Here is an 18,568-nt window from a genome sequence, read left to right on the forward strand (position 1 = left end):
GATCTCTCCTCTTCATCAGTACTAATGGACTTACAGATAGTGAGCGAGTTCAGATAAGTATGCATACATTCATATTCATCATGTGATGAATACCGCTCGGCAGGATCAAAGCTTTTGTCGGCCACTGACCCTGAGGCAAACATCTAAAAAAGTAGTCTAAATGAGAAAGTGCAGGAGAAGTTTAGGAGAAGGAATGGTGCATGGGAAGAAACAGTCTCAGATTAAGAAACCTAAAAATGCCCTGGATTATTGATATGAATCAGAAGTTGAATACATGCAGTTTGTCGCTTCAACACTGTTTAGCATATTGACATAAAATGGGCATCAAAATGCAGCAAATAGCTAAAAATGTCAATAGCTCTCATCAAAAACCTGAATTTTGTTGCTGCTTTTGTCCATTTTTTCACATATCAAAATGTACTTTTATTTTAGAGTGACAAATTTGTGGATTCTCTGTAAACTGTGCCACATTGTGAACATGGACAAATCAGTGTTTTGCAATGCTTTATAAATATATTTATAAACCACACATCTACGCATCCATTCATTCATAGTCTGTAAACTCTTATTCAGTTCCAGGTCAGGGTCGTGGTGGGTCCGGAACCTACCCGGAATCACTGGGAGCAATGCAGGAACACACCTTAATGGGGGACAACGTTTGTTTTTGGACTGTGGGAAGAACCCAGAGGAAACCCACATAGACACAGGTAGAACATACCGATCTCCTCACAGACAGTCACCTGAAGCATGGCTTGAACCCACAACCTCAGAACCCTGTTGACTACCTGTTGTGCCACATAGCCATGGCTATTCGTTATTAATAATGGTCATTTTAAGTGGATTATGGAAAATTACACTCAATGTCCATTTTATTAGTCCACTTATCACTGAAGTGCTCACAACAAAACTAGAGCTGAATTAAGAGCAAAGTTCCCTGATGCTGAAAAAAGAAAAAGAAAAAAAAAGTACATAATAATTTAAATAAATAAATGCTGCATAAGAAAATGCACTTGATGAAATTGAGAATGATCGTAAATAGTTAGGTTCTGAGGTATTCTTTTTTTTTTTTTTTTTTTTTAAGTCTGGGTGTTTGGAGTACATAGCAAATGAATTTGCATTCAACGAATTTTCTCACACTGCTGGAAAAAAAGGAAACACATTTAAGTAGAAATTCATCTATCTTCAGAAAGAAAAATGTCAACCCTCTGTCATTGACAAAAAAAGACAATTTTCTATTAGTTTCCCATTGTCATGAGCATTGGAAACTATTTCCTCTACAGTGGCCTGTGAGTCGATCAGTAGGGAAATCTCTCGTGTCCTTCACTGGGCCCCTTTAAAGGGCAAACTTTAATACGCAGTAATTAATGCTGACAAGATATTTGAAATATATGGATCAAACATTTAATGAAGCCCTTTTAAGTTTTTTAAGTTCAAATGGATGGGGACAAAAGTGACCATCACCTATTCCAAGGGTAATCACAAGATATGTATTCTTAGTGACTCAAGGTTAACTTCCTTTTGTAATAAAGTATCCGACCAATTAGGAAGTGATCAAAGTTTGGCTAATAAACAAATGCAGGTAATTGCAATGCAGCGGATTCTTTAAACAGATAAATAATTTAGGCATCCACGAAAGGAGACCATCAATAATCATGACCTAGCGTCCGAGCTGCATGGTCACATAGCCGCGAGCCCTCAGCTCTGCAATGCAATACCTCATTAGAGAGGTGATGTTAGCTGTAGGAATCCAGACTGCTCCACATTATTTTTTATCCGTGCATTGCCCTATTGCTATTCCCCCATGCTGCACGCTGCTGAGACAGCCCCTTGGCCTCCCAGAGCGCCTGCCTGACCAGTGCACCCTCCACAGCTGCCCAACTCCATGCATCTCAAAGGCTAATTCCCTCCATATTTAAATAGCATATTAAAGTTTCATTGCTAGCACCTGGGTGAGACTGCCAGAGAGGGAGGGAAACTAGAGGCCAGTTATGCTTGTGGGACACGGAGAGGAGCATGCGCACGCAACACACACAAACAAACACACACACACACACACACACACACACACACACACACACACACACACACACACACACAAATAATTAGAGCCAAACTAGCAGCTGGACCTACAGCCTGCAGCAGACTCAATGGGTCAGAACAAGGTCCCGTTCAATGGATAGTTGAAGTGAGGTGTTTTCTTCTGTATATGAGTTTACATAAATAAGGCTTAGCCAAAGTAAAACATAACACAGCTGTCATATCAAAACTTCATAAGTCTTTGTAAATTGATTTCGGCTTTGTTTTATTTTTTGTTTTTTTTGGAGAGTGAGACTGCTATAATCACCTCCACTCTCAGCATTTAATTATTAAATGGACCAAAACAAACTATCCAAAGAATAGTTTCAGAGCTGTAATAATAATAATAAAAATTACACATATAAATAAATACAATTATTGATTGATTAATTGGTGATTCACTGATTGACATACTACAACATACTTTGGACATATCCAGGCATTTCCCATTATTACCACTTATTTTGAAATAATAATAATATAAAACTTCTGAACATTAATGAAAAATGTTCAGCTCCATACAACCAACAACACAAGCATATGGAATGGAGCTGCGCTGGTCATCAGATGACATCTTTTCCCACTATGAACTACATATGTCATCAATGTTATCACACTTCCAAACCTTTCTGAATATAATAGATCCCCCTTATTGGCAGATATATGCAACACAGAAGCCTCCTGCTCCACCGGACAAAGATATTCCTGGCCATGCTGATGTAAAGTTCATGACAGAGCAAAACCCCTCCAGCACAAAGAATGAAACATACAAAATAAATCAAATTAGCAGGGTCCCAATATTAAAATAATAACATTTACCTCCAGAATAAATGGTTTTAGTTCCAAAATCAATACAGCACACTCAATAATGCAAGTGCATTATTATAAAATAATAACCCAGGAAAAGCTGTACATTCCACAGAACATTAAAGGAACACAAGAGGGGACCACGTATTATAGATTTCATAATTTCATATCAAATGTCATATATTCCCATGGGACTTAATATGGTTACATCAGTAATGGGATTTTTTTTTTCTTCTATGCGAATATAAAAATTACATTTGAAATAAAGCAGACAAACAGTAATGCAATGAAAAATCATTTACGCAAGTCTCGTGGAGTATTTTGCACATTTCTTAAGATCCTATTAAGGAGCATGCGAGAAATAACCTTTTATATCTGAGGTTTAAATGCGCAAATGCAGCCTCGAAGGTTAATCCAACACTTAATTACCTTGGCTTGCAGGGAAACCTTTGTAAAGGTGTTTTCTTCCTTGAAGCAGCATGCACCACAAATCCATTAACGAAAGAAAATAAAGCGTGAATAAACAAACTAGATCGCATTCCTGACAACATTGCATGTCTGTGGTGTAATGCCTATTTAACGATAGAATATGAATACGTTTCAAGGGACAATACCTGGGACATGATTAAAATTTGGGAGTCTACTACACTGTTTCCTTTCAGTGGGTGTCGTGTGACAAATCAATGGCCCGAGCTTAGATAACAGAGCATGGGTTGGCATGGCGAAACAGTAAGAGTTAGTACAGATGTTTGCTTGCTAAGGACTAAGCCCACTATATAGACGCTCCTACTGGCATGTCCAAACTCCTTTTACACTTCTGGAAGATTGGCAGGTAGTTCTGAATTTGGCCACAAAGTTTACACTGTTGATCACAGAGTCATTAAAACAAAGACTCTGACCTGCTAATGAAAGACTTCATTAGCAGGTCTTCAACAAAATGTGTATTTATGACATTCCAAAACGTATATTATTGGGACACACATCTTATATTCCGCATTAATTACAGTATATATGGACATATTTAATACAAAAAATATTTCAAACAAAAAAAGTGAGCATTTCTTTTGAGGGTTTTTTTGCGTGTTTTTGTTTTTGAGAGATATTAAGTATTGAAGCTGAATACATTAAAGCTGAGAAATATATGAAATACATGGATACGCTTTTGGGAATGACCTAGTTGTCCACCATAAACATCCTCACTTTTTGCCCTCTGCCGTCATTTGTTCAGAATTTAGGCCACCAAATTACTCTCCCCACAAGTTCACTGGAGATGCCCAAGCTTCAAAATTATACCTCTACCCCTTCCCTGCTCCACATCTATGCACAGTGTTGCACAGTGAGGTTTGTGTTAAAGAAATGTTGTGTGCTAAACATGAAATCCATACGAACGTCTGTGCAACAACAGAAGTGGATTATCACAAAGTTTGTTCAGAAAATGTTGGGCCTGGGCTGAAATAAACTAGTAATTCAATGCAAACTGCAATAACGTATATTAATCATAATTATAGTGTGGCTCAGTTGGCCATCATCATGGGGTGGTAACTGATTTGCAGAATGTGGCTTGTGATCGTACCTTGCGACGATAACACGTTACCCACAGCTGTAGCAGAGTTGAACCAGAGGGTGCGCTGCAGATGCAGAACTGACCACAATAGTTATTCTGACAACTGTGCATTTTTATTTTGCACAGGGTTTGCATACTTTATTATTACAGAGAAAAACATTTCAACTGAAAATGTGAAAACTGATAGGTCTCAGACTGTAATTACTCTCTAAACTACCTCCTATGACATAAGCATATTCACCCACTCAAACTCCAGAGCTATTCATTCCAAACACAGTCAGAATGTTCAGCTATTAAACAAGAACTGTTCTGTGTCATTTCTGTGTTTGTTTATTAGATAAAGACTGAAAACAGATATTTTTAAGGCCCGGTCCGGACAGGTTTAACCAAACCCTACTGCAGTCTACACCATTTACAAACACTGACAATAATGTAGTCAACTGATAACTTGATATTCTGAAAGTAATCTGAACCACACATGCAAATAATTATGAAGACACACACCAACACACACACTTTGTAAAAATGCCCCAATAATCTTGAGTTTACGTCAGAATGTCTGAAGTTTTGCTTGTTCCATAAACAAGTGATAATACTAAAAAAAAAATGTCACATGCTGGATATGCTTTATATGCTGATGACGTCCACTAATCAGAAAAAAAAGAAGAAAAACAAAAAACCTACAAGGAGGTATACTTTCGAAGATGCAGCGTGATAAGAGCAAGCATTATGCTGATGTTTTGTTTTGTTTTCTTGTTGTCATCACTACAAAGCAGCTGTATAAATAAGGTATTTAGGGGGGTTTGCTCTAATGTCTCTACCACACACTTGTTCTATCCCCCTCTGTAGGTGCTGTTTTTTCTCTCTCTCTCTGTCTCTCCCGCCTCTTCCCCCCACCCTTTTCGGTTGGAGGCGTCTGTTTAGATCTGGGCCTTTTAATGCTGAGTGTCGCTGTGCTCTGTGTAGTGGCACTACAAATGCAGGGCTGGCTGTAAACTTTTCCCCCCACAGGAGCGTGCGTTGTTGGGATAGCTCTACTCTGGGGAATCTGCGACTCAGTGAGGATCTGAGGAGGCGTCTGCCTCGCTCTCCTTCAACTGCAAACAAAGCCCTCTCACAGCCCGTTTCACTTAGTCATTTCTGCAGGAGTGTGTGTGTGTGTGTGTGTGTGTGTGTGCGTGGTGTGGGTTGCAGCTCAAAGCAAGGGCGCATAACAGATTTTTATTTATTTATTTTTAAAAGCATAACACTATTTCGTTTTCGCCCTTGCTTTGATCAGGCAAGTCTTGGGACACCTCATGTGGCCTCTATGACCCTTTGGGGGTCTTACCATCTTTAGCTTGGACCCCTAATTAGAGGCGTGCTATTGTTTTTTTTTTTTGTTTTTTTTTTGCTTTTTTTTTCCTGTCGTCTGCTGATTTGGCGGATTGTGTTGGAGACTTCCCTCTGTCACATGCTCACACCTCATCTAATACATAAAATATCAAACATCCGAGGGACAATCCTACGACCTCTGTTGCCCTTTTCTCCTCCCACACACACACACACTCTCTCTCTCTCTCTCACAGAAAGCCCCAGCCTCGGTTCTCCTCCCCCACTGTATACGTGCTTAGATTTATTTCCACCAATTCACCACCATACAGCGATGTATTTGCGACATCTGGCGGTGCTCACTATATCCTTAGCTACGAAAATGTGAAAGGAAGGCACAGCGAAAACTGAAAGACGGCTCCGCAGTGAAGCGACAGAAGGTGATGTCGACAGGGCAAAGTTTGCAGGCCTTAAGCCGAAACCACTCTAAATTTTATCCCAAAAGGATTGGATACCCCTTAGTGGGCAGACAAAGGCAGCTTTACTTGTCGAAAAAGTGTGTGTGTGTGTGTGTATTGGTTGGGTGGTTGGGGTGTGGGGTGGTAGGGCTTGAAATGCCCATGAATCCATAGGGCCCAGAGGTCATCCTTCTTGAGACGCGGTGACATCATAACAATAGGACACTTCTAGAGCCTTAGAAATGCAAGTTGATCCATTCTATGAGGGGGTAAAAAGGAGCATGCCTTCGAGTTCCCACACATTCAGGGAAAGTGAGAGAGTGAGCTATGAAATCAGCAGGGAGAGAGAATGGAAAACGGGGGGAGTATGGGCAGAAAGAGAGAGAGAGAGAGAGAAACAGAGTCTGGACAGTAGCAAGTGAATGTAAAGGCCTCGCTCTAGCCTTTCTGTCCTTTCTCTAAGCATCTCATAAAAGAAGATGGCTTAATTCACCCTCATTTTCCACCCTGAGAGCTTTTCTCCCTCACTCTGCCTCCGTCTCACTGCAAATAACACATCATGTGTGTATTCTTCTTTACAACAAAGTGTAATCATTAAACCGTTGGCTTATTTTCCCTTCGATAGCGTTATTCTGCAGCAGACAATAGCACAGCTTCAAAAAGAAAAGGGCACATTCACTACATATATAAACATTCCATGTTATGCACGCTGCTCATCAAGTTTAATAGACAGTGATTGATGACATTTATTGCATAATTAGTGAAACGAGAGCAGATAATTGGCAATTATCAGAAAATTAACAGCCAAACAATATGTAACAAAAAAATGAAAAAAAAAAAAACATTAATATTCCATATTCCAGTTCAGCCACAGTTTTTATATATGCAAAAACCACCTGAACCCTGAACTACATACAGCTCGGGAACATCATTTGTGAATGCAACAATGGTGCAATCCGCAAGTGCGTTACATAAGCAGGGAAGCTATAATGAGATCATATATTCATACTGTGAGTGTTAATTAGTCTGTCTGCTCGAGGTTGAGGGAGCCAGGCCAGGGATTCCACCACCTTCACTCATTGTTTTTCTAATCCTGTCCTCGCATTCATAATTCACCACACTTTCACTAACATGCTTCTGTTTTTTTTTGTTTGTTTGTTTGTTTGTTTTTGTTTATTGTCTATGTTTACAGAGGCTGTGTATATATATGTATGTATGTATGTATAATTATCCCAGTCATGATGAATTTAAAACTGAATGAAAGTCTCCTTCTCTTTTGCTGGCAGGATTCAGCTTCCAGCCATTTTGACAGCTTCATCTATGACAGCGGTCTTTGATCGCTTCTATCAGTGGGGGGAGGGGGAATAAGCAGCGTTCACTTGCGACTAAGCTGGTCCGCTTTATTGGGCATCTGCATTAAACATGCGCTTCAGTCTCTTCTTCTGTTGTAATGTGGTTGTCCCCTGAGGGTGACTCAGTTTGAAAACTTGGTGCGGTTTGAGTGTGTGGGTGAGTGTGTGTGTGTGTGTGTGTGTGAGAGAGAGAGAGAGGGCAAGAAAGATGGGGTATGAGTAAATTTTAGAAATTCAGTATTAACAATGGGAGAATCAATAATATTTTAAAATGGAAATGTTTATGTCATTGGAAAACACTGGTAAAACCAATGGCAAGATGGCTCTTCATAGTGCTAGTCAATACTTTTTCATTGGTTTATTTTACTACAAGATATTTCCTCCTTTGATTTCTTATGTTTTGAATTGGTTACTTTTCATAAAGGTGTTTATAAATAGGTCAGAAAGCAAACATGACGTTTAATTCCAAATAAATAAATAAATAACTTGGTTATGACTTGAACCCATGTGTTCGACATCATCTACCTGCAAACATAGAGGCAAAAGCCATTCTAGATTTGCAATTTGGAACAAGGTTTGTAAATAAATACTACCCATACATACAAAGTGCATCTTCTCTGATGTATAAAACGAATGGCTTAGTTAGATGATGACTGGAAATGTATTACAGCTAGAGCAACCGCCCAAACTGTCCCAAAACTGCAGGCCTAGAAATCCTCCCAGCAATCTGGGCCTGCAGATGTATGCATCTCAGATTGTCTGTAACAAGTAAACTTGAAGGAGGCCTTTGCCTTTGCCCGTGCCCTCTCCTGGGTCCTGCTGTGTGGAGGTTGAAGTCCACTGCTGGGGCGGGTTATCTGAGGATGCTGGGGCTTGCTGGCAGGGCAGGAAGGAAACCGCAGGCATTCTGACCTCTCTCAAAGCAGGAGGGGGCAAGCGGCCGCGGGCACAGTGCCAGCAGGTGGTAGGTCTTCCAAGAAAACAGAGGGAAGGAGAAAGCAAGACACAGAGTCCAAAGCAAGCTGCTTAGCTGAGTTTAAAATGGACAGATGCAGCTGAATGACTGATTGCCTGGAAGAGCTTTAGGACAGTGTTGGGCCCAAGATGGGAAAGCAGTGATGCCCCCTTTCCCACCACCCCTCAGTCCCACTTTCTGATTAGATCTGCTGCCCTCTGGCAAGAGCGCCCAAGTTCAAGAGGAGCAAGAGATGGATGATGTGATCAGAGAGAAAGATAAAGAAGGAAAGTCTGAGGGCCTGAAAAGGAGCATCTTTCATCCAGAATGGTCTTTCATATCATTGTCATAGTCTGGAAAAATAGTGCCATGGCCACATGAGCAGATGACCGCAGACAGCAGAGGTGGAAATGGCATCTTAATAGAATACGTACATCTGAGAGATCTGATCCCTGCTTAGCTGGTCTTGGACTCACAGGCACAATTAGGATCACTAAATGTCTCAGCAGGGCAAATTCAATCCAGCAGCCTGTATTTAACAGTCGTGACAAAGCAAAGATACGAAGAAAACAAAGATGTTTAAGAAAAAGTGAGAGTAAAAAGAGAAAGCACAAGAAAAGGGAAAAGAAAGAATCAATTGCAGAGACTTCAATCCTGCTCTGAAGAAGAATTCAATGTGCTGCTTTAAAGCCTCCTTTCTCGTCTTTTCTTTGTGCTCTGTCAAAAACAACTTGGGCTAACATAGCAACCTGTCACATCAAGGCAATCCTCAAGAATGCACAGAAAAGAATGCTCTACAGTGAGCTGGTGTGGGGAGCACATTTTCCATCTTAGCCTTGTATTTCATGCAGTGGAAGTCAATTAGGTGGAGGAGGCAGGTCCGTCTTCTTATTTAAGCTTTATATGGGCTCCCAAAAGCTATTTACAAGAGTCATATCTGGAAAAAAGTGCAGAATTCTAAACTCCAGAAGGTGCAACGAGAAAGGAATGTGATGACGATAAAATATCATTTTGCTTTGATCTTGTTTCTTACACAGGGGTCAATCAACTTCAAGTACAGAAGATTATGTATTTGCAATATGTCTTTTTGCTACTCTCTTCCAAAAACACACGCACATATCCAACTTCCTATTCAAAGCAAAGCAGACATAAGGCAGATGTGGCTACAGACCTTCTCCTCGTCAGCCATGACTGAGCAACCTTCATCTCCCTCCTTGTCCTTCCATGCTGCCCCTGATCTGCACACAGCCTCTGCATGCCAATGAAGGGCCTTCATGGCCCAGGAGGCTGGCTGACCATCTGCCCAGGGGCCAGAGTGTCACTATGCCATCCAAAGCCCTTAACGCCCTGGGGGATCTGCTCAACTACCCTGGAAGGACACCTCACCTTCTCATTGATATTTCATGCCTTTGGGTGGTTATGGCAGAGAGGTAGCAGGGTCATGTTTGATAAGGTTCTGGATGAGATTTGAAGGAAGGCCTTGTTGATGTGACATGTTTCAATGTCTGAGGTAAAAAAGACATTAAAGAACCCTCATGAAAGTAAACAGCAAAAGACGTTCTTTAGGGAACCAAACGTGTTCTTCCACGGTTCAGTTATTTGCTTGTGAATTATGTTGTTAAGAGCATATGGCAAGCATAGGTTGCTTCCTGGAATATAAGTATGGAAATATAAGTATGGCAAACTACAGATACAGGAGTCATACAACATCGCACTGTTAATAAGGCTTTTAAAGAAAAGAAAGAAAAAAGAAAACCCTTACCCAGCAGTTATTACACTATGAGCAGAAGACATGATGAAAGAGATACAAAGCTTTCCCAGAGTACATGATTTGTTGTTAACTTAGCACTGTAATGAGTGCTTAGGGGGGTTTGCTGTGCTGTATTCTGCTCTTAGATATTCGTTCATTGCTTACTGAGTTTGGAAGGGAAATTTATTAGTTAAGTCAGCGAATGTATCATCTTTCTAAGGGCATATTCACACTTGGCAGTTTGATTAAAACAAACCCTGATGTGAATGTTCTCTGCAGTGTTAGAATAAGCAGCACTTGTGTGCTGGTATAAGAGCATACCAGTAAAAAGTAGAATTATATCCCTTGAGGAGGTCAGTCTCTGTTTTCATCCACAATGCCTTTGCAGTAATATTGAGACACAGCTGCTGTGTTCATGTGTACCTTGATTGTTCCTCCCTTAGGACAAAAATCACACATACGATACAAAACTTTATCTGTTGCCTCAGGAGATATGAAGACACAGTTCTATCAAGCGACAAGCATTATATTAACCAGCCATTTATTGTAGCCTACAAAAAAATATAATAACTAGAGCATGAGGGAGGTACTATTTTTAAATCATAAACAACGCTTTGAGCTGCAGTATTTACAATCGCCAATGATTTTCTTTGCTCCGGCACTTTTTTTTATTAAAAAGCTGTGTGATATGTAAACAAGAACATTGGCTTTAATATTTGTACTGAATGAATGCACTTCATCTCAATGACTTCACCAGTGCACCTCAAAGCTTAATTACAATTCTACTCATACAGTTCCATCAGACGCTTTAACCACACTGATTGCCTCTGCAGATATAACCACACTGTCTTTTTCCCTGCAGTCTAGCACTGGGCTTCACTTTCCATCTCCATCGTCTTGTCAGAGCATGTTCGCTGGAGCACCAGATGAATGCTGACAGGCAGGAATCCTTCTAATTATATGCTCCTGGCCCTGGATGCAAATGGCTGGGTGCTCATGGCGCTGCTCTGTGAGTGGCAGCGCGGTGACACCGGGGGCCCACGGCTTCGAGGCCTGTCAGTGGCCCCCTGTTCAATCCGGGGACGAGAGAGCACCTCACCCAGCTGCCAGGGTGGCTTTGTCAATCACGGGGCAGCCACGACGAAGCGGGACAGATTAGAACCTCCACCGCGGCCCTGATGGAGCTCATTTGGAGGGCTGTAAATTAGGCCGGTAGATTATGGCGGATAATGGAGCATTATTGAGAGAGATGGCTGGGATCTGGATTTCAAAGGCTTTATCGAGGACGTTGTCAGGGAAAAAGAGTGGCTAAATTAGCTGTTAGCTAATTAGCGATTTTTACTGTCAGTGTAACTGTTATTCACACCGAAGACAATGCACACAAAAAATGAATCCTGTCAGATGATCAAGCAGAAAGTCGGGTTCATCCAGCCTGTAAACTAGTCTCCTCATTCCGTACTGAAGCTGGCTGCTCCCATGTTGCAGGAAGATCTTAATCGATCACTGACAGAAGAAGCAGAAAGAGCAGAAGCGGCTAATGAAAGACATAAAGAGGGTTTTAACATAGCAGAGCAGGGAGGAAGATGGTGGTCGAGCTGCTTGACAGTTGACTCTGTTGGATGTGACTTTCACAGTCTGCTGGCAGTTTGTGTGGAAGCCATCACATCTGTGACTCGGAGTTTGATTAATGAGCCTTTCAGCCCGCCTCTGCTGTGTGAGGTGGGGCCGCGGCCTTCTCCTAGGCTTCACTGATTCACTACTCCCGCGCGCACACACACACACAAAAACATGCATATATACAGAGACCACCCACTAATTCAGAGGCCTATCTAAATGAAACATGTTTTATGACAAAAGGTGTGAGAGAAAAACACCTCATAAAGCTGTTCTACGTATGGCAGATCCAATAGTATGTATGGAACTATGAAATAAATATATATATGTATCCTCATGATGGCATGCTAAGCTATGTCAGCTTTCCACACCATCTTTGAATTTTTCATTTGCAAAAAAGACTGAGGTGATGCGTTGACAAGCAGAGTATTTGTTTTTCCCCTAACACAGCAAAACATGCCAGCCTCCTCAACCTTGACAGCTCTGCTCACCCCTGCACCACAAAACACTTCAAATCCATGAGAACAGTATGAAAGACACGCAGACTACAATCTTGCAAGTACCAAAAATGTGGGGCATTAACAATAACATCCCCCAACACATACATAGTGCAATTCTGCCTCTAACGGATCTGATCAGCGTCTGTGGACAAAGACCCACCATTTTGACACATTTGTTTTTATTTCATTCCCTGGGAAAGGAAAGCTTACCATATGGCCATCATTTGGAACAGATGGCATTTGCCCAATGGTGAAGTGTGCTGCCTATCACTGCAATTTAAAGCACTCCATTTCAGACCTACCATCAACTGCCATTCACTCAACAGTTATTTTGCCCGGCCAATCGTTATGGCTTGCAGAGTGATGACAGCGTGAGGTGTAAATGCCGACCCAGGCCACACACCTGAGTGCCAAAACTCAAGGGTATTTGATGCAACATGCAATTTCCACAAATAAAGACAGCATAACATGGACTTTAAAGACTGTGAGGCATGTGTGTGTGTGCTTCAGTTAAAAAAATACAAATAAAATAAAAAAATTAAAAATAGAATGTCTTTCTCAAATGGTCAGGCAAATTGTATGAACTCTTCTTCAGCAATGTTAGGAACTCTAATAGACAGTCTTCCAAACAATTTCACAGCAATTCTAGGAATAAGACACATTTATGAACTCTTTTCCTACATTGCCACGGCAAGATTAGAAATATTCTTTTATCTGTTCATGAGCACAATGTGTTTTAGGAATGAACGGTGATTTTCGTAAAGTGCTAAACATGTACTAAAGACCGATGCGGCTAACGACGTCTAGATGCTACTGAAACTGATTTGATATTGTTGCTCCTGGCCTGGGTGAGGTGGAGTCCTACCCTCCTACAAAAATTACATAGTGCTGTTTCTGCAGTGCTGAGCCTAGCGTAGCAACAACAGAGCCTATTTATAGTCAGTAAAACAGCACAATGATTCTAAAGCTGTAATTTTAGGTTTAAAATAATGCTAGTGTTCCTTTAAAGAAAACCTTCAGCCTGAAATGTCTCCAGACTTTCCAATAAATGTCCTACAGGTCAAAAGCTAATGTATAATACTTTCCAAAAGGTGCCCCATAAGTCAAGTAGGGAACCATTTTGGCTTCAGACAGACGTGGTTAAGAGACCATAATTTTCCAAAAAAAGTATTTGGGGACAGAGGACGCAGAATGAAGCAACTCCACACATAACACAGACACCAACGGTAAACGTCTCATGCTAACACAGATCTTTGACAATAGCCATAAACTGTCTATCGCGTTTAAAGTCATTTCACCACTGATCCCCATAACTCTGGCTAATGTGTGTGGGTCAGGCCAGAGTCTGGGAATTTGCTTGGTTTTTTTCTCTTTCTCAGTGTCAGGTGTGAGTCTGGGGAGCCAGAGGCTCCATTAATCAGCCCTGTTCTGCTGAAAAGCTCCATTTGAGAATGATTTATGACACCGCCGGCAGAGACGGCCAAATGACAGGTGACAAAGAAGGACACCCACACCTGTGTAAATCTGCTCCCTCTCTCTCTCTCTTTCCATCTGGCTCTGTGTAGCGGTTGGAGTGGCACTGAAAGTTTCTCTGAATTAATGAAGTCATCTACCACAGGGCTTAACAACTTAGACTGAAAAACGTCTACAAATGTCTGCCCTCTAGACTACACAGATTACAGTTATGGCTTATATAGACCTTATATACAATATATAAGGTCAGTGCTTAGAGCTGGAGAATGACTTGTAAGTGTGTGTGAGAGAGAGAGAAATTTACAGAGAGGAAAAAAGATAGAGAAGGAAATAAAGGAAAAGGAAGATATTGAGAAACGAGCAAAAGAATGTGAGGAGAAAGAATAAAAGAGTGAGTGCAATGGTAAATCATTCTGTCTCTAATGCTGATAGCTGAACATGTCTCTTGAGGCAGTGGCGAGATGTGTGGGGAGCAATGTTTCATAAACTGAGTCTATTTCAGTATGCACTGAAATGAAAGTGACAGAAATAGATGCAGACTGGGACATTGGTCTGCAGACCTGTCCCTGATATCACTCACTCAGTCGTACAATCTTTATCACGTGTGTAATCTACGTCTGTCTGAGGTCTCTTGAGAGGTTCAGAGTCTCTACACCTCCCCACATTGAAGAATTCTGATGTCTTTCATTCCGGAAGTACTAGCTCACGAGCTGCAAAACAGAGGAAACTCTTCTCAGCTCATAACGGTGTGTAAAATTCAGTTCAATTCAAATGTAATTTGCAAAAGATGTTCTTTATCTTTTCTTTTTGAACTGGCATAGTCACTAAAGGAGACGGCACGGTGGCGCAGCAGGTAGTGTCGCAGTCACACAGCTCCAGGGGCCTGGAGGTTGTGGGTTCCCGCTCTGGGTGACTGTCTGTGAGGAGTGTGGTGTGTTCTCCCTGTGTCCGTGTAGGTTTCCTCCGGGTGCTCTGGTTTCCTTCCACAGTCCAAAAACACACGTTGGTAGGTAGATTGTCGACTCAAAAGTGTACGTAGGTGTGAGTGTGTGAGTGAATGTGTGTGTGTGTGTGTTGCCCTGTGAAGAATTGGAGCCCCCTCCAGGGTATATTCCCGCCTTGCACCCAATGATTTCTGGTAGGCTCTGGACCCACCGTGACCCTGAACTGGATAAGCGGTTACAGATAATGAATGAATAGTCACTAAAGAGCTTTACAGAAAGCCAGGTCAAGACCCTAATGTGCAAGGAAGACAATGATATGAACTTCTTTAAAAGCATGAATCCCTGATAACAAACAACGTAAAAATGTGAAAACATCTTTTTTTTGGCTACATATACACGTAATAAGGCTAGGACTAGGACTTTCCTATGTTTGTGCAATCCTCTCACATGCATTAGCATGAAGGAGACAGTTTTTTTATTTTTTATTCATTTGTTTACTTATTTTGAATATGCCTGGCATGTAAAACATTTTCTATCATATAAAGCTTTCTTATCTAACCAGTAGGCAAAATGCATCCTATTTTAGTCACAAACCACTGCAGAAGGCTTAGTATATGAGGCTCTCAGTATTCATTCACTCGCCCATAATCCCACTTCATTCATTACATGCCATAAAACTACTCGCTATGAACAAAAAGAGCTGTAATGAGCTGAGACACAAAAGCCTTGGACTCCTTTTTTTTGTGAGAGATTAGTCCATATTATATAATATTTACTTCTTCCCTGCCTCTCTCTCTGTCTCCATCACCCCTTTCTCTTGCATTCTCTTTACTCAGCTCTCTCTCTCTCCCTCTCCCTCTCTCTCGGGAGGGCATGCCAGTCTGCACTCAAAGTTCAGGTTCCTTCATGAATAATCCTGCAGTAATGCCTGCGAGACTGAGCCGAGTGACAGTATCTGTTTTAAACACATGTGCAACAAAGCAGCACAAGGGCAAGCAGGATGGAATACACTCTCTCACACACACATACGCCACCCTTATTAGGAACACCGTCCTTGGCAGACAAGCCGCTTGCCCTTTGTTGGAAGGTGCGTGTAAAAATGAGGGCGGTTTGAAATGAAGCTCATGTAGCTGCTAGACAAGGTGCAAGGGGCCCTTATGGCAGCCTGATAGTCTTCAGCATGACAGCTCAGAATTGAGGTCTGGAGAGAGGGCCGAGCCACAGTCGCCCACAGAGTCACCCCAATGCATAAATATTTATACCTTCAACAAGCTGAGGAAGAGGACGAAGAGGAAGAAGAGGAAGAGAGCACAACCTCAATCAGATGACTTGGGCCACCACTGACAGTATATTACTTTACCATCATGCTGTATAACTTACAACCCCCACAGGGATGTATGGGCTGCACTCAACATGCACAATGCACTTGTCTCAAAGGTAGTAGTTTTACATCATGACACCTCACAGCACAGTTTTGGTGATTATTTAACTGTTCTCATCTCATCTTCATTTGCGCTTCTCCATTTCAGGGTCGTGGTTTATTTAACTGTTAATTATGGTAAAAGTTGATAAGCTGCAGGGGTTAAAAGGCTCTGTATGTGTCACATGACGCATATGGTTATTGCTATCTTAGCATCAGAATTAAGATTTATTGGCCATAAGGAATTTGATCTGGTGACAACAGAGGAGCACAGGATACATTTTTGAGTCTTTGATTTGTGAAAAATATTATATGTATAAAACTGAACTGGATTTCAACAGGAAATGTATTTCTGCAATAAGGGAAATCTATTTGTGAGTCTGTTAACTATATGAAAAATAAGTAGGACCAAAGTTCTTAGTTGCTTTAATCAACTGAAGACATGCACTGGGGTATAGGGACAGCACGGTGGTGCAGCAGGGAGTGTCACAGTCACACAGCTCCAGGGACCTGGAGGTTGTGGGTTCAAGTCCCGCTCCGGGAGTTTGGTGTGTTGTTCTCCACGTGTCCTGAACTTGATATAAGGTTACGGACAATGAACGAATGAATGAACGCTGGGTCTCCTTCACATTTATTAGCTGTTCACTTTCTCCCAGTCTCTTGTAACCACCCAACTTTAGCCACAGAAAGAGACATTCCTTCACTACAAGTGCTGAAAGAGAGAGGGATGAACATACTGGAGCTTCCAGCTGTGGAGATACACCAAAATCTGGATGCTTTCCAAAATGATCTGCAGTGGCTGGGGGAGGGTAAAGCAGGTGTGCAACTGACCAGTGCCCCACTGCCAGAGAGCATCTACAGGGTTTTGGCCCAAAGTATCCACAAGATATTTTACTATCAATCAATGAGAAAAAGATCTCTGATAGGTGAGCATTTGCAGCAGTGGGTTTTTCAAATATTATTCTAACTACAGGTTGGTATAGTCATTAGATTCAGCTCTTATATTCATTCTTTAATACATGTGCATTTATATTATATTACTTACACCCATAAAACATCAGTATGTATGTGTCAGTATGATAATCTGTTAAAGCCATGATGCCTTTAGCCTTTAATGCACTTTCCTGATATCACGATTCAGATTATCTGCAGATTATAAAGAGAGACACAGCTGAAACGCTACATTCTTAAAAATGACCAACATTCTCCGTTAATCTGAAGAAACCCTTCATGATGCAAAAGGTTCTTCAATTGTTCATGGTAGAGAACCATTTCCTTTAACAGAGAACCCTTGTAGAACCTTAATTTTTAAGTGTGTACAATACAGTTGCTTAAGAGTCTCAACAATAACATGAGTTTAGGTTGTTCACATTACTCTAGAGAATTCTGTCCACCATTCCATTATGAGAAGACAACTCACTAAGGGTCTGAGAGGATGTTTGCCTGTTAAGAAGCCATTGCTGAGAAAATAAAAAAATAAAAATGCACTAGAACCTAAACTGGACACGGAGTAAGGCTTTATGGAGCAGTGAGCCTAAATGTGTATTTATGTTTGTATTTTTTAGGATATGGGACAAGAGCCAGACAGGTTATCTAATAGTCCGATAGCACGTATACTCTAAGTAAGATGTGCTTCAGACAACAAGTCAGACACAAAGCCTTCGCATTCACAAAAATGCTTAACACACAAGTCAGGTTCCAATTGCAACTTGGATCTAGAAATGGCAAACTCTTCAATATCACCTTTGAGGAAGCTCCAAAAGATATCTGAATTTTTCTCTTTTTTTTATCCAAAACTTCTTTTTGGGGCTTCCCAATGGAGGAGGACTTTCTACTAGTCTCTTTGAGTAAAGACAGCATGCTGGGAATTTGTCATAAAGTGGGGAAAAAATCTGAATTCTCACATACACACAGCTGGAAACAGACAAAAAAAGGTCACACAAGATAAAGCTATGATCCTGAACACAAATGCACACTTTTCCAAAAGGGACTGTCCGTCCATGCCCACAGCATATTCATTTACAAAGGAGAGACACGGAGGGACATGACAGAAAATAGGTCCACACGGGGTGGAGGGGGAGAGCTGAGAAAGAGAGTGAGAGACAGAGAAAGAGACATAGAGAGAGAGGGAGCGCAACTAAAGAATCAAGGGCAACAATTAAAGCCTGAGAATTAAAGAAGGACAAAGTGAGACAGAGACTGAAAAAAAGGCATTCACTCTCAGTAGACATCATCTGTTGTTACCTGTTAGCGAGCAGTGTTCTGAAGGTCACCTGACTGCTTCTCTGAATGGGCGGCAGCAGTTGGGCCCAGTCCCACTCTCTCTCACTCAGTGCTGACTGTT

General features: G+C 41.3%; 1 protein-coding gene across 5 annotated transcripts in view; it reads right to left on the reverse strand.

Moving 5' to 3' along the window:
* Positions 1-18,568, reverse strand: part of LOC136677480 (uncharacterized protein KIAA0825-like) — a 121,743-nt gene that overhangs the window by 44,047 nt on the left and 59,128 nt on the right. For all 5 annotated transcript variants that reach the window (XM_066655038.1, XM_066655037.1, XM_066655039.1 and 2 more), the window contains exon 19: positions 18,469-18,563. In XM_066655038.1, coding sequence (XP_066511135.1) covers positions 18,469-18,563 — 95 coding nt within the window. The remainder of the gene's footprint in view (positions 1-18,468; positions 18,564-18,568) is intronic.

Source organism: Hoplias malabaricus, chromosome X2, assembly GCF_029633855.1.
Source record: "Hoplias malabaricus isolate fHopMal1 chromosome X2, fHopMal1.hap1, whole genome shotgun sequence".
In the NCBI taxonomy this organism is placed as follows: domain Eukaryota; kingdom Metazoa; phylum Chordata; class Actinopteri; order Characiformes; family Erythrinidae; genus Hoplias; species Hoplias malabaricus.